This window comes from Impatiens glandulifera, chromosome 3 (assembly GCF_907164915.1).
Source record: "Impatiens glandulifera chromosome 3, dImpGla2.1, whole genome shotgun sequence".
Taxonomy (NCBI): Eukaryota; Viridiplantae; Streptophyta; class Magnoliopsida; order Ericales; family Balsaminaceae; genus Impatiens; species Impatiens glandulifera.
The window spans coordinates 12726367-12747039 of NC_061864.1; the positions used below are offsets into that span (position 1 = coordinate 12726367).

Below are 20673 nucleotides of genomic sequence, written 5' to 3' on the forward strand. Positions count from 1 at the left end.
ATGGAGAATAAATCTAATTATTTCACTTACAACTTAAAAGCATTTCTCATGGGAATCTTTTCCAGGGACTGAGCTTTACAAACATTTGCCGATGCAATTGAGATGACATGACTACAGATCACATGCTAACTTTTGCTAAGATCTCTAGGTTTCCACATGCCCATCTGTAGGAGGGCTATCTTGATCATGCAAGCCCGATATTGGAAATTTCAAAATTTTCAATTTGAAGTTTATTTTCCCAACAGCTTCGCCTTTTCTCTTCCTTTGGGATATGGAGATTGGATTCTGATTCCTCTTCACGCTCATTTATTTAAATATTATTTTATTCCTTCAAGAATGATAATGAACATTATTTGAGCTAAACAAAGAATCAGTAAATAATAAACTTATTTGGGAGCCGCAAAGATCTTGTTACTCCTTCTGCTGCTACTACTCTATGTAAAGAGCTGTGCATCAAATCAAAATTTGAAAACAGTAGCTAAAGTAGGTGAATGCTTCCTTCTGAACAAGTCTGTTTTTTTTTTAAAACGGTTAGAACCCTTTATTAAAATCCCAAAAGTGTGAGTGTCAGAAATTAAAACTAGACAAACATAACTATGATTAAAGATGACAATCAAAAGACCCTAAAAAAATTGATTAGTAACATTCATACATTCTAGAAAAAAAAAACTGTATTCAAACTTAACCATCCCAGCCTGACATTTTTGCATGCCATCCATTTTCATTGAAAGGCCTTCTTCCTCTTCTTCCCTTTCCCTTTCTTCTGGCGATAAGGAGATTGTATTGAAGATGATGAGTATTGTTGTTTCTCATTTTGAGTTCTCTCTTTGTACGAGTCCATTTTGATTTGATAGAAAGAATTGTTTATGAGAATTTCAAGGCTTTTTACCTTTGTTATCTTCAACTTGAATTTTTGTGTTCTTGTCTTCCTTATTTTCGGCTTCAGCTTCAGACTCCACATCGGAGATCCTTTATCTAAAGGGTGTGAAGCAGAAACTAGTGCTCCACTATTTCTTTATTTACGTAGGTATGGTCTAGACAGCTATTGAGGAAAGGAGTTCAAAATTCTGAACCACCCTTCTAAAATTTCCAAGGAGATTGAAGCAGAAGTAATCTTTAATAATTATCGTATCACATTTTTGCGTTCTTTTTAATAAAAATTAACATTTTTCAAAAAAAAAATACCATATCACATTTTGGTGGTTCACAAAATATTTATTTTGATGACGAAGGCTGAATGGGAGTCAATTGTTACATTAACAGAGCACAGGTAACGGTAGTCTCTATATTTGTACCTTCTTCAGTAAGAAAATCTTTCAATTTCTGCATATCACTTTAAAAACTTCTGCCACTCCTTACTATAGGTAACTGCAGAAAGTCTGAATATATTCTGACTAGAAAATTGCTACTGATCAGGAATGTATTCTTTTTAATATATAAACGTGATTTTTTTCTAACATCTAATTGGGTCACCATGAGGATTAAATCAATTTATAAATATCTAGAACTGGTTAGGAACACTAATATTGAAAATATGGGACAAAACATGATAATGATCCCAATATATCAAATGTAATTGAGTTTTCCTCTGTAATCCCGTGCAGTTTACCCATAGAGATCTGAACAAGAAACAAAAATAGGGAACTGAAAATGTCTTCTCTTATTGGGTTGCGGATATCTTCGTATTTTTGGGAAGAATAATTGATGGGACTTTTGGCCATATTTTTATAGGCTTGAAGAGAAGCTCAGCAATGTTGAATCGGAAAATAAGGTTCTGCGTCAGCAGGCTCTCACCCAAGCACAAAACAACAAGGCTCTTGCAGCTCGCTCTAGATCTTCTATTCAGGTAATGTTGATCAAACTGAAAATTCAGTCAAAGTTCTTTTCCTTCCATTTTGTTCTCGAAAGTCTAAATGATGTTTCATGTTTTACAGAGGACAGAAAGTACAAAATCCAATGTGGTATGTGGAACTACAGGAACAACTGTTTATCTACATCTGTAAGTACTACTTCAGATATTTTGTTTATGGCTTCTGATGTTTTGGAATTTTCTAGGATCTTCGCAGCGGTTCAATAAATGCAAGAGATCAGGCGGAGTTAGATGATAAGCCGCAAAAATCACTTAATGAGAAGCAGCAAGAGTATCAAGACTTGCTTATTCGGTGCGTTGCTCAGCACTTAGGATTCAGCAAGGGCAGGCCGGTTGCTGCATGTATTATTTACAAGTGCCTGAGACAGTGGAGATCATTTGAAGTAGAGAGAACCAGCATCTTTGATCGTATCATTCAAACAATAGGACAAGCTATTGAGGTACGAATTGTTGAATTCAATGTTTTGCTGGATACTAATTGTTATTTAACTTTTAACTCTTGTTCTCCACTTCACTAACCAAAGACTCAAGACAACAATGACACGTTAGCATACTGGTTATCCAATGCATCAACTCTATTGTTGCTCTTGCAACGTACACTAAAAGCAAGCGGAGCAGCAGGAATGACTCCACAACACCGTCGATCATCATCAGCTACATTGTTTGGGAGGATGACCCAGGTCATGAACTACAATCTATTGCCTTTTTTTCTATTAAACCTTTCAAGCCTGTTAACATTTATCTAAAAAGTTGATAGTCTTTCTCAGAGTTTCCGTGGGACTCCACAAAGTGTAAATCTTTCTGTCATTGATGGAGAACCAAATGGAAAAGTAGACACATTACGCCAAGTTGAAGCTAAATACCCTGCTCTGCTGTTTAAACAGCAGCTAACAGCATACGTGGAGAAGATATATGGTATGGTGAGGGATAACCTTAAAAAAGAGGTTTCTCCACTGTTAGGTTTGTGCATTCAGGTATGACGTTGTTTATTTGGTGAAAGGGAGGTAAATTTCTTCTGCTTTGGTTTAAAACTTTGTCTGTACTTTTGAAATGGTAAAGGCGCCAAGGATATCCAGGGCAAGTTTAGTCAAGGGAACAGCCCGAACCCTTGCAAATGCTGCTGCTCAAGAGATTTTAATTGCTCACTGGCAAGGGATTGTGAAACGACTTGGAAATTTTTTGGACATATTGAAAGCCAATTTTGTGAGCAGAAAATTCCTTTAGTTTGTTGTCTTCTTGTCTTCAATATTTGCTTGTTTCTAGGAAATATGAGATGTGTTCACATGTTATCTTTTCGTATTGTTATTATTTATGATTTCTGTGTTTGTTTTCACTTTTGCATGGTTACTTCTATGCTCTGAATTTCATGTTCCTGATGGTTTCCATTCTAACTTACACTTTATGATTCCACAATCCAGATTTCTGCATGATGTAGACTAATTTGTTAAGATTGGTTGAGTTAAACATTGAATGACTAATCAGAATGACAAAAGAAATAGATAATAAATATATCTGTCATGAGTTCCAGTTTCACAACGTTTTGAAGTTATAATTTCTAGCTTTTTCCAAAATATTTGACAACAATTTTACCATTAAAAATTCTATCAGTTTCCTAAGAAACTCTTTTCATGGAAGTTAAAAGTAATCAATATGCCTTTTTCTTACATAAATGATCTGTTATTGCAATGCATCTGATGCATTGATTTTGTACAAAACATTTCATGGTAACTTGTGTTCCTTTCTTTTTCAAACTACCAGATTCACAGGAAAATATATTTATTATCATAGCCATGATATATGTCAAATCTCGAAATAGTTGCTATTATGTAATATCTCTTATGTCTTTGACTTAACATGCTTGCAATCTAACATCTACAATATCAACTTTCAGGTACCTCCTTTTTTAGTTCGCAAAGTCTCCACTCAAACTTTTTCTTTCGTTAATGTGCAATTGTTCAACAGGTTTGCAGCCTAGGATAAAATGATTTGCATTAATTTTCCTCAAACAGAACAAAGTCTTAAGACTTTTTATGGCTTAGCAAAAAGAATGCTCATTTTGAGCTCTCCATCTTGTAGCCTTCTGTTAAGACGGGAATGCTGCTCCTTCAGTAATGGTGAGTATGTCAAGGCAGGTTTAGCTGAACTGGAAAATTGGTGCTACAATGCCACTGAAGAGGTAACCAGCTTTCTCTTATAAGTGATCCACACGTACTGCTTCCTGCTGTCTTCTCTATCTTTTCTCCGAAGAATTTGACAGTAGAAAAACAAAATGTACTCAGTATGCCGGTTCTTCATGGGATGAGCTCAAGCATATCAGACAGGCCATAGGTTTCTTGGTATGAAACAGCTCATTGTCCTCTTAGATATTTCATTATGCTAGATCATTATTTGTTAACTTGGTTACTTTTTTAACTTTCTTTCTGGAAACTGATATAGGTCATACATCAGAAGCCACAAAAGACACTTGATGAAATAAGTCATGATCTGTGTCCGGTTAGCTGTTAACTCCAATCTGAAAAATTCAATATTGCAAGTATGCATCTTTTTTTCTTTTTTCCTGAGCAGGTTCTATTCTGAACCATCTCAGGTGCTTAGTATTCAACAGCTTTACCGGATAAGCACAATGTATTGGGATGACAAGTATGGAACTCACAGCCTTTCCCCAGATGTGAGTCCAGTGTTCCAACCTTTGTAGGTCAAGCCTTAATCATTTTGATGTCTGAGAACTTGGTAGCTGAATATATGTCTTCTAGTAATGTTTTTGGTTTGCAGTTGCATAAACTGATTTGAAAATGAAGAATTGAGAAATAGAAAGATTGAGGAATAATTCTCTCATATGCTGATAGGATAAACACCCATATAAATACATGTTAAAGAAGGAAACATTGATAAAAAGGGCAAACTAACTTGTGGTACATGCCAAGGTGTAACTTGTGGGACTTTCCAAAAGTTAAATTGTGGTATTTACCAAAGATTGTTATTTTCACAAACAAAAAAAATAGGTTGAAATTTTAGTCAAGAGAGAGTATGTATTGGGTGTTAAGTTACTGTCTAGACCAAAAGCTTAAGGCCTTGTTTGATCTGGGGTTATTAACCTTGTTTGGTGTAGGCTATTGAAAATGAGGTATTTGGGTAAAAAGACATTACGGGTGAAATATAATAATTTGGAATTGTTGATTGGATAGTAGGTTATTTGGAATTAATCTCAAATAACCCACGTCTATTAAGGCTTAAGTAACTAAAATGGATCTGATAGGCCAAGAAGAATTGGAGATGAGAGGCCAAGAAGAATTGGAGATGAAATAATGATAGAAATAACATCTTATTGCATAATTAAAACTGGTAAAATAGAGTTGCTTATACTAAATTTAATCACTATTTGACAAGAACTAGAATACTAGCTGATAGCTATTACTGCTTACCTAATTCCTATAAACTTACTATTTAATATTAAGGAGGCCAAGATCAATCCCAACCTTAGTACGTCACCTATTGCTTAAAGTTTAAAGTAAGTAGTTAAATTTGTACATGGAATCTCAAATATTCCCATTATTGTAGTGAAAAAGTAAGTTTGGAAGGTATCATACCAAATTCACTAAGTAGTAGGTTCTAAATTGATGGGGAAGTGTATTGTGTGAATGACATAATTGTCATATAGACTTGTTTAGTTATCAGAGACAATTCCATACACCATTTACATCACATCAATCATTTCCCACTACAAACATAGACCACTTTATATACACACATTTTTTCCACCATATTCTTCAATTATTATTTCATATCTTTTGTCACTAACCAAAGAGAGCCATAACATGGGATGGAGATATTATAAAACTTACATTTTCTCATGTGTGACCCTCATACATGAATTGGTAAATGAACAAAATATAATGCAACAAACAAATTGGAAGAATAAATTAGAAGTTCACGTGTTAAAAAGCTTGGTATATTAACTGTTTATTTAGTCAAAGTTGTATTTGCGACAACTTGTTACTACAAACTTTAAATTTTGAAAAAATTAATTAGGGAAACATTTAAAATCGACCAGCTTTCTAGAATTTTAGCATTCTGATTTTGTGTTAACTCTTGATTTTACATGTATCTTTCTCATTTGTTCTCCAAAATAATGTTTGCATTGACAGGTTATATCTAACATGAGAGTGCTCATGACTGAAGATTCAAACCATGCCATCAGCAACTCATTTTTGCTCGACGATGATTCAAGGTCACAACCGCTATATAACCCAACAATCTAATGATAACTTGATAGCTTTAGGCTGAAATAAACTTTTGTTTCAAAAAAGAAAAACTAATGGGTTGAGACTACATCCAACTAGCTTGTGCATTACCCATATTCATGAACAATTTTTTCATTTGTGCAGCATCCCATTCTCGGTGGATGATCTCTCAAAATCAATGGACCAGATTCAAATAGCAGATGTTGAACCACCTCCACTTATTCGCGAGAATTCAGGCTTCAGCTTCTTGTTGCCACACACCGATTGATCGCTCCATTAATTCATTGGCTAGGTTAAAGAGAAGTATCTGATTGGACAATAATGATTCATGTCTTGGCCTTGAAAGTGCTAGCTTTAGGGAAATCTGTAGGTAAAAATGCCCCCTCAGTAAGTACTGTCCTTTACAAGCATACACTGTTTTTTTTCCCCTTTTGAGTTTTTTTTTTCCACAAGGAACTCCACAGTTGTCATTTGGCATGAATTGCCAATAACACAAGCTTTTAACTTAATATGTTGTATTTCACATCCAAAACTAAGGCTAATTGTGATCTTCTTTTAAGAAGGCTATGATGGCCAAGATGCTTAAGCTGGCGAGTCTTGTTATGCAGTCGCAAGCCGGCTCTTTCTATTATGTTAATTAGGTCGTGTGTTATATTTCGAAATATTTCTTCAAGAATTAGAGAATATTTGGAGTTAACGATGTGAAACTGTCGAAATAAGATTCAAAATTAACAAACAAAAAAAAAAATGTTTATGTTTCAATAGCTGAATCTTCATTTGTTTATTGTATTGTACTTTTGTAGTATTATTATTTTGAATAAATGAAGTTATTTGAAAAAATAATGTATAAATTGACCTACAATGGTTAGACCAACTTGAAGAAAGACCTGAGTCAATCTCTTTGACTACACCTCCAATATGGTGTTCATATAAAATCTTCAATGAAACAAAACAAACACAAAAGGACAAACTATTACATTTTATTTATTTTCAATGTCCTTCCAATTTAATTTAAATTAAAGCTAACTATTTTTTTTGTCTCATGAATATTTGTGCTTTGTTTGAGTTACTACTTAATAATATTATTTTTCTTAATCTGTTGTATCACGTAAGGGATCATAATTATATATAATTCCCATCTTCTTGAATTGAAAAGTATTTGGCAAATTGTTTTATAAGAATGTGTCAAAAAAAAAATATTTGTGCTTACGTGTAATCCAAAAGGCATCAATTATGACACCTGAACCAAACCTAATACAAAATTAATTATTCCTCTCGCCTGCAAATCCAACCGTTCCATTCATAAAATTATATTCAAATATTTTTATGAAAAATAATATTAATATAGATTAAAAGAACCAAATATCACTAACAATGTATTAACCCACTCAAAAATGGAAATAATCATTTCTAAAGGTCTCTTTATTAACATTAGAAATGCTCTGAGTTTAATTAGGGTTGTAAAATTTCAAAATATTTTTTTTTAATTGAGTTTTTTTTATTTTTTATTGTAAATTGGACTTATAATTCTCTTTTCATCTTTCATAATTGTAAGATGTTATAGTAACAATATTTGGTTGGATGTTATATAGTAATCTAGTCTATTTGGTTAGATGTTAGAGTAACAATATTAAGGTCGCAAATTCAAATGTTAAAATAAAAAACTCTAGATACTAGTCACCAAGTTAATACAAAAATAAGTGAGTTATTGATTTAACTTCATTGTGACACATACTATAACGACTTACCATAATACCACATTTTTTCATGTACATATTATTCGTAAGAATTTCAGCATTATTTTCTTGTTACATGTATGTTATTGATTGTTTTCTTTATATTGTATGATTTTATCGTGTTTTAGATCAAATCAAGTATATCTTATTCAAACACTTAATTTCAACTTCAAGTGTTTTCAAACATAGTGGTTTTATTTATCGTTAGAATACTTCGTGAAGACATGTTCTCGATAAATACCACGATTTTTATATATCAACCCTATTAGAAAAAGTCGTAAACTTTTTAGTATTAATTACTGTAAAAATTTGCCATAGCTAATACTAGTTAAAGGTCTATATATTTAGGACGGTAATTAAAAACCACTGAATCATGTTTTAACGTGTCAAGAAATCCACAATGGTAACTAACAGTAGTTAAATGTCTATGTACTAGCAAGAGCAATTGTAATTAAAAAATGTGTTAAGTTACCCACCACAGTTTACATTTATGATTGTTATAGGGTTATTTTTTAATTTAATTTTGACCAGAGACCTTCAATTAACGTACAAAGCACACTAGAATTAGTCTTGTAATTATATCATGAATTCATTTCATTTGTTAATAGTATAATTTCAATGGAGCTAGACACATAAAATAATAACACAAAATCAAATTTAACAATATAGTCCATATAAAACTAGGGGGGGAAATCATACGGGACAAAATAACGAACGCGGTAAACAGACTTTTACAACATTAGCTGATGTCGCAATCGATGGTATGAATTGTATTGAAAACAATAGAAGAAAATGTTGTAGTAATGGCAATTAATAATAGTATATGTAAATAATTAAATAGTACTAGTTATATGATTTGGTAATATAATATGATGATTGCCGGCCTGAGTTATTACATATATACTAATTAATTTGAGGTTCTCCTCAAAAACACTCATTTTCTTGACCAAGAACTCCCTTCAATTCTCAATTCAATCTTTGCTTCTCCTTCTCCTAGCTAGCTACTAGCAAGTTAACCACTTTTGAAAATTAATTTGTTCATGATGGAATCCAATTATCAAGATCATGACTCCATGAACTCGTTATCGTCGAGATCAAGCGAAGAATTTGACCGAGTTGATGAAGAAAGTGGCGATCAAGATCGTGTGGGTACTGGTCGATCCTATAATTGTGTGTTTTGCAAGAGAGGCTTCACAACGGCCCAAGCCTTAGGTGGTCATATGAACATACATAGGAAAGATAGGGCAAGAGGTAAGCGATCTTCCTCTTCTTCTCTTTCGGGGAATTTAAAGAAATATCATCGTAAAGATATACAAACTCATGAGTTAGTCTCGAGCTATTGCTCATGCCATGATGAGGCTACTCGGATTGAGTACCGGACATATTTCCCAGCTTCGAGTGGGAAACACTTTCATTCCGAAGTTTATTTCAATCAATACCCGCAAGGATTTGTTAGTCATTTTGGCTCGGAGTTTGATTATCAAGTGAGTTTCAATTCACCATTTGGTCAAGTTGGTAAAGAGTTGGAGAAGGAGTCGAAGGGGATTAGAATTGATCAAGAAGGTGACATTGATTTGGAGCTTAGGCTTGGTTACAATTGATATAAATCCATATTTTAGTATATTTCATGGTCTTACGCAAATCATATATACTAAATCTGAGGGTAAAATTGCTTTCCTACCTCAGGTACTTTATATATATAAGATCACTTACAAAAAAAAATGGATAATTTCCCATTAGGGTTTTGATTCTCCTTAAAGTTTAATTAACATTTTTGTCATTGTTGTATAAGGATATGAAGCAACTATATATAATTTCTATAAATCATATTTGAAGTTTTTACCATATATAGTTATTTTTGTAACATTTTTTTTTATGTACTAAGCTATTAATTTGGAACTGAACTTGTGGCAATCTTTTCTCATACTTTTAACTTTATTTGGTTGTTATTTCCCCGAGGCACGCGTTTGTGTGATCTTCACGCAAACCGTAGGCGAATAAAGTTTTATTTTTCTGTTTCATCAGTGCTGCACAAACAATTGCATATATATGGTTAGAAACATATATAAGGTACCTCCACAATTCATTTATCGAATCAATTGCATATTTGCTTTCAGCAAACTGATCTCTTATTGAAGTGAAAATATCAAGGTCTAATTCATATAAATTGTGTTAATTTTGTCTTTTGTAATGTTCTTTTAGGGTTTTATCATCATTTTTATAAATTCCAAAAAGTTTAGATAAACTAAGAACGAGATGAACAATATCTCATATCATCACCAAAGAACAACAAACTAAGAGAGAATGAGATAATGTTATCCTAGGGTTTCTTTTTAACATTTAATTAGATCTTAAGTTATAATATGGTTTTACTTATTTATCTAGTCAACCATATATTTGTATTTTCTATAGTGTAATTGTTTTTTCATTATAAAAACAAGAAATTAGAAGGTAACTATGAAAAGTTAGTTTTAGGATAAAGGAAAAGAAAAGAACAATAAATCATCTCCATTTACTTATGTTAGAATGATGAAAATATGAAGAAAAAGATTGAGATTGAATATTTTATTAAATAATAGATAAATTGAGTTCCCTAGCCTTTAGTGATGAATCATATGATTTGCGGCCTCTGTCAATTTCTTTAAGTTTCATTCTCTATATTTTGAAACGAAATATTTAACGAGTTATTAACATTTCTATTTTTTAATTAGTCATGTTTAAAGTGATATGTTCAATACATTTTAGAGGAACTCTAAGAATAATATATAAGTATTTTTGGTAACATATAATATTGGTGTTTGATCAATGTTATATGCATGGCCAACTAACGAATGCTTGTTTGGTCAAAATTATAGAACTAGCTAGAATATTCTCCAAACTATTAATATACTGGAAGAATTTTATATACATAAATCCAAGAAAATTAAAAGATTGTAATATTGTATTCTTGCTAAACTTGCAGAAAAAAATGTCAATTTTTTTAAAACATAAAATGAATCAAAACCCTTCATCATAAATATCTTCAAGTTCAAAGTCTAACATTTTAATAAATTCATTAGCTCAAAATACAAAAACTCATTTAAAAATATGAAAAAAAATCTTATTACTATATAAAAAATAACTTTTTCATTGTTTTTATTTTAGGATCAGTGATGGATCAACATTTGGATAAATTAGTGGATTTGTTTTTGAGAATTTGTGGAATCAACTGAAGTTTTTGGTCACCTGTTTTTTAATATCATACAACTTTTTCGTTTATTAACACTTTACTAAAAAATTATTTTGACTCACAAAAACTATTTTATTCTGAATTAAAACAAAAAAAAACCATAATGACGAAGCTGGTTACGAAGTCATTATCAGTACAATTTTTCTCCGATTACCTAGATTACCTAGTCTAGATTAATAGCACAAAGCTGTCGAAATAGAATCAATAAACGTGATCCAATTGAACAACAAAATTTAAAACAAACTGAATTTTTATGAAAAAAATCATTTAATTTATTAAAAAAAAACAATTACAAAGTTTATTCATTACCAAATGAAAAATGACACACAGTACTAATTAAAAAAAAAAAAAACAAAAAAAACTCACATGTTTTTAAATATTCCTAGATACTCTCTCTTGTCTTTTTATTTTATTTTATTTTTTAAATGTGTTTTGTAATAGAAAAAAAAAACAACCCAAAATTTCTTAAATGTTTTTTATTTATTGGAATATCGGATATATATAAATATTGTTGGGCCCAAACAGAATTGCTTTAGCCCAGAATGAATGCACGGATCTTAGTGGGCCTAAAAACGGGTTATTATTGAGACCCGATTCGTCCATATGGTATTTGAAACTTGAACGCTGCGACGGCGTTAGGGTTTCAGTTGCGTTCTTTTATGACGGACCAATCTCAACTCTATATATAGACAAGACGGCTTTAGGGTTTAACACAAGTTTTCAGTTTGCGTTCTTCTTTCCTGTCGTCCCAATGCGCCGCTGATTGATTCGTAGTGTTAGTTTCTTTCTTTCTCTGTTTACATTTACGTGAATTGAAATCTCTAATAGTATGTTTGACGATAAATCTATTGATTCAGAATTTCCATGCTCTTTTCTCTCTATATGATGTCGTTAACTGAGAATGAAGTGATGATTAATAGGTTTCCCTATTGGTTTGATTGCCGATATGATGGCATATCACGTATTAGCTCTATCTGATCATTCTCTAGTCATTGTTTTCATCTACATTGATTTCTTTTTGTGAAAGTAATGTTAGGGTTTATGATTACTGTCAAATTTCTAATCTTGTGTTCACTTTAGAGCGAGATGAAAGATCTATTCTTTCTGAATTTCCATGATATTTCTTTCCCTGTGAATTTGATAAGTGAGAATGAATTGATGATTAATAGAATTCCCTATTGGTTTGATCTCCGTTATGATGGCAAATCACGTATTCTATCTGATCATTCTCTAGTCATATTCTCTTCGTCTAAATTGAAATTGTTTTTTCTCAAAGTAATATTAGGGTTTATGTTTACTGGGAAATTTTTAATCTTGTTCTCTTTACAGATTGAGACGATAAATATATTCAATTCAGAATTTCTATGCTGTTTCTCTTCATATGAATTGGTTAATTGAGAATGAAGTGATGATTAATAGGTTTCCCTATTGGTTTGATTGCCGGTATGATGGCAAATCACGTATTAGCTCTATCTGATCATTCTGTTATCAATTTTTGTCTAAAGAATCGTTTTTTAAATACATAACGTAATTTATTACAGTACATATGATTGATTTCTAGCTCTACAGTTTCATTCTCTGTTTAATTTATGTCCATTGTGAAAATACTAATTTTATGTTTCCTTCTAAAGAGACCTGTTGTTTAGATTCTCATACTGTTTCAATTGAGAATGATATGATGATTAATAGGTTTCCCTATTGGTTTGATTGCCGGCATGATGGCAAATCACGTATTAGCTCTATCTGATCATTCTCCATTCAATATCTTCTTATCAAGAAATCTGATAATGTTTTATGATCTGATACAAAAGAACACATTTTTTTTTTATAATTGTGCTTTCACTTGATTGATACTTGATAATCTTTTATGAACTATGGAGTTAAGAGGATGATGTGATGATTTGGTTAATTTCCCTATTGGTTTGATCACCGGGATGATGGTGTCTATTGTATTAGCTCTATCTGATCATTCTCTTTCATTCTTATTATTGTTGTCTTCTTTTAATACAATTTCGGCTCTATAATTTTTCTTTGTGAAAATTTCACGAAATTAATCTGTAAATGCACATATCGAAGGCTTCTGTATTCAATGTTTAAGACTGGAGCTCAATATTTGTGCTAAATTGTTTGTAGTCAACTGATATCTTTAAATCTTCTCTTTTTTGTGATAGAGAAGATACCCGTATTGGTGGACTTACATTTTACTCATGTTACTTCTGGGAAATATGAAGTACATTAGATTCTTTTGAAACAATATTGCAGGAGATTAAAGACTAATTGATTTGCTAGTGGTAATTGTGAAGGACATTATGAACTATTTGGAAGCTTCTAAGGTGTCCAGAAGAAGCTAAAGTTCATCTTGAATGCTAGATTTATTACAGTATTAATCAGGAATGTATAGGCTCATCACAACAACAGTCAAATGAAGAGATTTGAGTCACATTTTACATCTGTATCTCAAACAACTTCAACCTTCTTTCAACAACAACAAAAGTTATTAAGAGACGGAGGTTATTTTTAATACTTTTCTATTAAGACAATTTTAGTGAATAATCAAATGAGAAATGATAGGTTCTGTGGAATGATGTCAGATAATTTAATAGGAGTGAATTTGTAAACCTTAGCATTTCTCTAATCAAGTATATTTGATTCGGTCTCTTATCATTTCACTATTCAAATATACTTCATATGCTCTTGATTGCAATTACTTCATATGTGATTATATTTATTGTTTTTTAGAAAGTATCATCAAGATAGACTCAATGGAAGTCTTTAGTATTTCAGACATTATACTTTTTGATTTAGTCACTCCAATTTGTGCTTGTTAGCTTCCCTATTTTTTTTTTTCTATTGCAACAATAGAAATGAAATTATGTAATCTAATAATGACTGATGAATGGATTAATCTTTCTCTATTAAATAAAATATGTTGGATTCTTCGTAATTTAGAGTAATGAATATATAGAGAAGAAAAATAGAGGAAGGAAGGTCTTTATATTGGAGTGATGCATGTTACAATGTCAAATTTCTTTTTTTAAATTAATTAGTTAAATATAATTTATTTTATTTTATATAATTATTATTTAAAAATATATTATATTAATTTTAATATTATTGTTTAATATTTTGTAGAATTTGTAATGTGTATGAAATAAAATTAGTTTTATATTTGAAAGAGTAAATTAATTCATTACTAACTAATTTAAATAATAAGTTAATATTAAAATACTACATTTAGTCATATTATTTATAACACATGATTTAAAATTTTGATCGTTATTATATGAAGTACAACTATAAATATTTAAATTCTTATTAAAGATTTAATAGAGTTGTTATCATAGATTTTTTCTCTCTAGACTAATAGAATAATGGTTTAATATTTGCAAAGGTAATTGAAAATTAAAAATATATATTTTTTATAATATTTTCAATCCACTGTATTTTTTTTCTTCTTTTTAATTGTTTCTTTTCAATTCTCTAGAATATTTTTTTTAATTGATTTTTTTAGTCTTCATCATTTGATGGTGTCATCAGTTTACTCAATGCCAATTATTCATTTAGGAAACATCAAAACTTGTAGTTGACATATTAGTGAATTTTTTCTTAAAAAAAGATAATCTCAGGGAATGAATTATATTTAAGAAAAAAAATCCTGTTTCAATACATTTATGTATCTTACAAAATTACAAGCTACAAACCATGTGGAAACAACAAAATCAACACACATGAAAGAAAACCAAAATCTCACACAAAAGCAGCAGCAGTAGTAGTGTATTATTGCCAAATAAAATCACATCACAAACACAATTTCTTTCATTCTTTTCTTCTCTCTTGGGTAGAAGTAGAACAGAACCTCCAAATAACTTGTTGAATGAACGAACCTCTTAACTCATCATACTACGCGATTGTCTTCGACTGCAGTATTTGTACAAGTGACCACAAGACATCCATGCGGTGCATGCTTCTGTTGCTTTGTCCCTATTCACAACAAACAAAATCAACATTACCAGCCCAAGCCAATTTCATGTTGATCATAAATAAAAAGCCCTTCAAAAAGAAAATTACTTTCTAAATTATGATAACTGTCTCTTCTTACCTCAACCACGAAACACATCCAGATCTTCTCACCACAGGCTTCAGTTACGCCTTTCAAAATTGTCAGCCCCAAGCTCCTTATGGCTTCTACTATATCAAGGAATTGGCTACATTCCTCACATGTCATCTGCACCATCATCATCAAATTAAGTATACAGTACATGTAAAACAAAAATTTATAGTTATCAATTATTGGGCAGAGAATAAATATCATCAATGTCACTTGTATGTGCAGGAACTGTTACCAAAATTACATTTTCTTTTCTTTTTTGGGAAAAGGAATTTACAAAATTACTTATTAACTACCTCAATTAGCATTTGCCCATTCATGTTGATATTTTCCACCATTATTGAACCAACTTTTAGGTGACTTCCCACTTCCAATGCCCAACTTGATCCTTGCTCGTAACTCTGCATTCCTTTTCTATTCTCTTTGTTTCTTATCTGCAACATTTAGTGCATTGTATTATTGATAAGGCTATTGTTGGATGTGTGTAATTTGAATTAAAACTGGAATTGTAATAATTCAATTCTTATATTTGAAGAAATCAAAGAATTGCAATTCCGAAAGTAGGAACTACGAAGGATGAAATTGAAACTTAAAAAATTATATACATTCAATTCAATTGAAATTATAATTTGATTCAATTACTTATTTTTAGTAATCAAACAAACAAAGAATTTAGAACTAGACCCATAATTCTAATTCTAATTCTAGTTCCGCATGAACCATACATTCCCTAAGTGAAACCAGTAAATAAATTTTGCTGTGCTTCTAGCTTGGTAGATCATATCCACAGCAGTAAGAAGTCAATAAGCATCAACATACCTTTAATTCGGCACATTTACTCAGTTTGTCAGCATGCTTTGTTACATTCTGCAGGAAAAACATGTGCTTGATTGTACGCTCCAGAAGTGCATCGATACTGCACTGTGTACATATATATCCACATATTTCAATACACAGATAAAACAGAAAGAGTTATACAATGTAATGCGGAAAGTTAGTTACCTTCGACCCACTAGGAACAAGATCCCGGAGCTCCTTGATGCGATCCTGAATCAATTGTCTGTCCCTTGGTCTAGGCCTGCCACTTTCACCTGGTCTAGCCCTCTTTTTTCCTACCTTTGTTGTTTCCTGAGATCTCTCCAACTGTCCACTACACGCACTGAGATTTGGCGATGAAAAGCATCGAGAAGACCACACACCGGATACCTCAGAGCTCAAACAGTACGAGGCTTCGTTTTCCACCAGTGATTGATTCAAAGAACAGCTTGCTGAATCAACTTGAGGCTTATGATAAGTGGACTCAGGCAGTTTCTCGCATACACTAGCCACTACTGCTTCTAGAAGATGCCCGGAACCACAGTATGGAGTTGTTTCTTCAGGTATTGAAATGGGTATTTCGTTTCCAATCTTGTTTGCATCCCAATCATAGTTAGTGTGTTCTCTTTGAAAAGCTGGTCCCAGGGCTTCGAATAGTTCGCAGCCAGAATAGTTGCTGAAGGAATTGTTATTCAATGTATTCTTACTCTTGAATTCTGTGTTTGATTCTAAATCCTGTCCAAAGTCCATATCAATTTGCACATCTAAAGATTCTGGCATCTGTAGAAACCCACTTGAAACGTTGCAAGTTCTAGAATCAAGGAGATCCGAAGGAGTGAGCGGAATATCTACCCCAAATTCGTGGACGGGGAACATGACATCATCCGAATCATTTCTTAAATGGCCAAAATCGCAATCATCTCCAACCTGGCTCCAGAAAACAGAACTCTTGTCCTCCACCTTTTTATGCTGCTCAGCAATTGAACAAGTTTCTTCACAATTTGTTGTTGACGGTCCCAATTCTTCTTGCTTGCTGATTGTTGCATCAGCATCAGGAGAGCTATTGGCAGGAACTGAGATAGCATAAGAATGATCCACAAGTTTCTGAGTGGAGTTAAATGTGGATGATCCAGAAAATATCTTGTCTTTGTTAACTGATCCAATTTGACTCTGCAAAGAACCATGCAAGTATTAGAATCTGAACTTAAGAGGAGAAAGGCCATTAGGTGCTAGTATGAACGGTTATGTTTTCACATAAATAAGAATATAAAAAATAAAGAAAGATAGGTTAACTAACCAGAGATAAGGAGCTCCTTGTAATGTATGATGCCATGATAGATATAGATTCCACAGAGGAATCTTGCAGCACTAAAAATAGCTGTCTCATGTGGTTCACCAGCTTCAGATCCTCAGACACCTGCAGCAGGAGAATAAACCATAAATAAAAATTAACACCGGACAACATAAATAAGCTGCAGCAAAAAACAAGAATTTGGAAATTTGTATTTTGTGACATGATTTTTTTTGTTTGATACAAGACTTTTGGGATAATGATCCTAATTGTAATGTAACTATGGTATACAAATTATTATATAGATCATGATCCAAACTATAGTGTAGTTTTTTGTTTAATTTGTAATTGAGATTTTTTTTCTGCATCATGATCAAAATATTTTATAGATCATGAAACATATTAGTTTTCTAGGTCATTATGGGTTTTGGCAAACATAACAAAATGTATTTTTTTTCCGAATCATGATCAACATGAAAAATGATATGCCGAAACAGAACTTCATCAAAAGAAGACTCATATAAGCTATTTCATATTTGGTAAGTATTGCATTCAATGACATTTACCTAAACAATCCTTACAGGCATATACATATAATCATAAGTTGCCTGAACTTTCTGCTATGCAATGATCAAATGAAACAAATTGAGAAGAATAAAAGATCTCATAGGTTATTATTGAACAAGATCATGTTGCTGAACACATGAATATGTATCATGTAGTTATATATGGATTAACAGAAATTTATCATTTATCAGTAAACATATGGACATTTATCAGGACATTGTTGTAGAAAGTCATACTTTATTTAGAGAGCCGAGCTGTATAACTCCATATGGACTGATTGGCACCACCACAACAGTCTACAAGATTGAAAAGATTCCCGTTAAACCAAATGAATGGAAGAAACATTAATACAAAAGCTTAACCAGTGAACGCAAACATCAGGCTATTCAATCTTGATCAGGAAACTCTACACGCAGGTTCAAGCTAGTCTTTAAATGCTATTGAAGTATTTAGTTAAACTCGATCTCACTCCCAACAAGACTTCACAAGATGGAAGAATACTTATTGTTCCAACTCCTTAAAATGATTAATGCCTTTTATAAGTTTCTATATAACAAGGACAGATGCACACCTTAATACCAGCTGAAAATTGAGCTTGCCACCCATCACAATGCTGAAAAAAGAAGAAAGGATAATGCAAACAAGTGTAAACAGTTATCAACAAAAAACAAGAAATTGCAAGAAAAAACAGAAAGTACTTTCTTCCGAACGAATGGATTGAACATAAAATTATAGTTAGAAAAACATGTACCTCAATGGTGGAATTATAGTCCGTAATATGATTATCTGCAAGAATCCACATGTGCTTTCCAGTAACGGCAACTTGTCCTACAACCCTATAACATTAAGAGTCAATGATGATAATCTTATGCCCAGACACTTAGATATGAATATAACAGAAGGAAATAGTGAAATTGCCATACCCTTCACCAAGAGAGTATACATGGTATGTCATCTTTGCTACTGCTAATCCAAGAGGATCATGAGCATGCCAATCAGAAAGAGCATTCCCTGTCCCAGAGGAACACATTCCCTCTGAAAGATTCTGTTGCTCATGGTTGTTGTCATAGTAAGCATCCTCCCAGGTCAACATCCTGCAACAAACTCTCAGAATTATAGAATGCATATTCATTCAACTTGGATGAAACTAAGCAAATTCATAAGACGGATCAAAACTCCAATAATAAATAATATAGGCTACAATGGGATATGTAGGTGAAATACAACAAGAAATCAAACCAGGGATGAGAGGGTTGAAGTTCGATCAGATAAGTTTGAGACTTTCCTATTTTCCCTGTTTCTTCTCATCTAACTCATTCTTTTACTTGATCGTTATTTGTCTTGTAAGAAGTCATTTTCACAACATTAATTTTTCAAAATGGAATAAGATAATTATGCTTTCTGGGCGACTTCAGCTGATGAAGATTGAAGAAATAGTGCTAAATTGGATATCTAGTAGAAAAATAGAAATAGGTTCATTTACATGTGTTCAAAAGTACTTATTTAATAAAATGATTTATCATTTTCTCAAATAAACAAAAGACAAAATAATTGTGATATTCCCCTGCCAAGCAAGTTTAAGATCATCAAGAAAAGAAATTGACAATACATGAGAATACATTTAATGAATATAAAGAAGAGGTGCAACCAACATCAGACCAAACAACAAACATGAGTAGGAGAACAAGGAACTTACATTCGAGATTGATGTTTGAACTTCCAAAACACAGCATACTTCCAATCTGAGTTGTAACAGAGGCTCCTGAGAGCTTGCTGTAATTGAGTAGCCATCTCTCAAAGGAGTTCACTTGAATGTACGTCCCCAGTTAAATAAAATGTTAAGAAAACCGCTAATAACCCACACCCCCCAAAAATAACCTGGTCAATCAATTAGCCAACCCCCAGAAATAAACCCTAATTCCCTGAACTTCAAAGCCTAGCTGCCTCTGTAAGAGCCTCTTCCAGCCTGCTTCCTCCTCAACCCTGCTCTCTTTTTTATTGGAGGTCCTACCGTAGGAAGCAGTAGCTCGTCTATTCCCATTCTCAGCAAATACCAGAACCAGAAACCCAAACCAGATTCCAATACAAAGAAACTCAACAAAACAAGCAATCAAAGATGTCAAGCAACTGAATTCCTATTGTCTCACTACAAACTGTCAACTTAAAACATCTGTCCATTGATTTCTTTAGCAGGTACAGTCCAAATGAGTAAAAAGATGAGGAATTTAGACGATGAATAACAAATAACAACTGACCCAGTCAATAAAACTATCTAGTTAGCACGAATACAAGCCTTTAATCCCCGCAATCCCCAAAACATTCGAAATTCTGAGTCACATCCGCGTCCATTTGCTCCAGGAAAAGAACCCAGATTGATTATGCAAGAATGTAACTAATCATCATCCCCCCTCCTCCGATCTTCGACAGTGAAGAGAATTTGGAATGATTTGGTTTATATATAGAGAGAAAGAGAAGTGAACAGGTGTCTTCTTGTGTGAGAGAAAGGTCGACTGATCTGCAACTGCAAGGGTTTTGAAACTTCATTTTATATATAGAACAACCATGAATGAATATGCAGCTTTTTGTCGGACTGTGCGGCGCAACTTTATACGCTGCGCCAGGTGTTCAAGTGCGCACCCATGGATCTTCCTCCTATGTGGCATAAGGTAATTTCACAATCTTGAGCAAAAAAATTCCCAATCTCATCCTGCGCACCCTGCGTAACTTAAGACCTTTAGGCAAACATAATTAAGGTCTTATTAGGTTGAATTATTGAAAATTATTTTAAATAACTCATCATCTATATATATAAAGT

General features: G+C 32.4%; 3 protein-coding genes, 4 non-coding genes and 1 pseudogene across 8 annotated transcripts; 7 read left to right on the top strand and 1 right to left on the bottom strand.

Annotated features, from left to right (window-relative positions):
* The first annotated feature begins 1223 nt into the window (after positions 1 to 1223).
* On the top strand, positions 1224 to 6764 carry LOC124929744 (myosin-11-like). Its single transcript, XM_047470139.1, has 14 exons — positions 1224 to 1270; positions 1732 to 1846; positions 1935 to 1961; positions 2056 to 2310; positions 2395 to 2550; positions 2638 to 2844; positions 2930 to 3073; positions 3762 to 3832; positions 3947 to 4046; positions 4150 to 4206; positions 4307 to 4363; positions 4458 to 4538; positions 6016 to 6098; positions 6256 to 6764. The coding sequence occupies exons 1-14, from the start codon at positions 1224 to 1226 to the stop codon at positions 6377 to 6379; spliced, it is 1524 nt and encodes a 507-aa protein (XP_047326095.1). The 3' UTR covers positions 6380 to 6764.
* A 2126-nt stretch (positions 6765 to 8890) lies between these two features.
* Positions 8891 to 9448, top strand: LOC124929745 (transcriptional regulator SUPERMAN-like). The gene has a single exon (XM_047470140.1). The coding sequence runs from the start codon at positions 8891 to 8893 to the stop codon at positions 9446 to 9448; it is 558 nt and encodes a 185-aa protein (XP_047326096.1).
* Positions 9449 to 11975: 2527 nt separating this feature from the next.
* Positions 11976 to 12060, top strand: LOC124933196. The gene has a single exon (XR_007098905.1). It is a non-coding gene; the product is annotated as a small nucleolar RNA Z102/R77 (small nucleolar RNA).
* Positions 12061 to 12224: 164 nt separating this feature from the next.
* On the top strand, positions 12225 to 12305 carry LOC124933198 (annotated as a pseudogene).
* A 169-nt stretch (positions 12306 to 12474) lies between these two features.
* On the top strand, positions 12475 to 12559 carry LOC124933197. Its single transcript, XR_007098906.1, has one exon. It is a non-coding gene; the product is annotated as a small nucleolar RNA Z102/R77 (small nucleolar RNA).
* A 185-nt stretch (positions 12560 to 12744) lies between these two features.
* LOC124933195 lies at positions 12745 to 12829 on the top strand. Its single transcript, XR_007098904.1, has one exon. It is a non-coding gene; the product is annotated as a small nucleolar RNA Z102/R77 (small nucleolar RNA).
* A 133-nt stretch (positions 12830 to 12962) lies between these two features.
* LOC124933194 lies at positions 12963 to 13048 on the top strand. Its single transcript, XR_007098903.1, has one exon. It is a non-coding gene; the product is annotated as a small nucleolar RNA Z102/R77 (small nucleolar RNA).
* Positions 13049 to 14698: 1650 nt separating this feature from the next.
* LOC124929322 (transcription factor EMB1444-like) lies at positions 14699 to 20471 on the bottom strand. 2 transcript variants are annotated; one of them, XM_047469651.1, is made up of 11 exons: positions 19555 to 20462; positions 18782 to 18952; positions 18610 to 18694; positions 18430 to 18471; positions 18095 to 18154; positions 17298 to 17417; positions 16187 to 17170; positions 16004 to 16105; positions 15481 to 15618; positions 15176 to 15301; positions 14699 to 15057 (listed from the first exon to the last, which is right to left on the bottom strand). In XM_047469651.1, exons 1-11 carry the CDS (start codon positions 19647 to 19649, stop codon positions 14977 to 14979), a joined length of 2004 nt encoding a protein of 667 aa, XP_047325607.1. In that variant the 5' UTR covers positions 19650 to 20462; the 3' UTR covers positions 14699 to 14976. The 2 variants fall into 2 exon arrangements, with proteins under 2 accessions (XP_047325607.1, XP_047325608.1); XM_047469652.1 differs by lacking the exons at positions 14699 to 15057; positions 15176 to 15301 and having other exon boundaries at positions 16004 to 16100; positions 19555 to 20471.
* Positions 20472 to 20673: the final 202 nt, after the last annotated feature.

Bases quoted from the DNA above. Each gene is read 5' to 3' on its own strand.
- LOC124929744 (XM_047470139.1), top strand. From the start codon at position 1,224: ATGACGAAGGCTGAATGGGAGTCAATTGTTACATTAACAGAGCACAG. The intron at 1,847-1,934 runs GTAATGTTGATC...CATGTTTTACAG, and splicing joins GCTCTAGATCTTCTATTCAG to AGGACAGAAAGTACAAAATC. The intron at 4,047-4,149 runs GTAACCAGCTTT...AAATGTACTCAG, and splicing joins GCTACAATGCCACTGAAGAG to TATGCCGGTTCTTCATGGGA.
- LOC124929745 (XM_047470140.1), top strand. From the start codon at position 8,891: ATGGAATCCAATTATCAAGATCATGACTCCATGAACTCGTTATCGTCG.
- LOC124929322 (XM_047469651.1), bottom strand. From the start codon at position 19,649: ATGGCTACTCAATTACAGCAAGCTCTCAGGAGCCTCTGTTACAACTCA. The intron at 17,418-18,094 runs GTATGACTTTCT...CTCCTGCTGCAG, and splicing joins AGCTCGGCTCTCTAAATAAA to GTGTCTGAGGATCTGAAGCT. The intron at 15,058-15,175 runs GTAAGAAGAGAC...TGTTGTGAATAG, and splicing joins GGATGTGTTTCGTGGTTGAG to GGACAAAGCAACAGAAGCAT.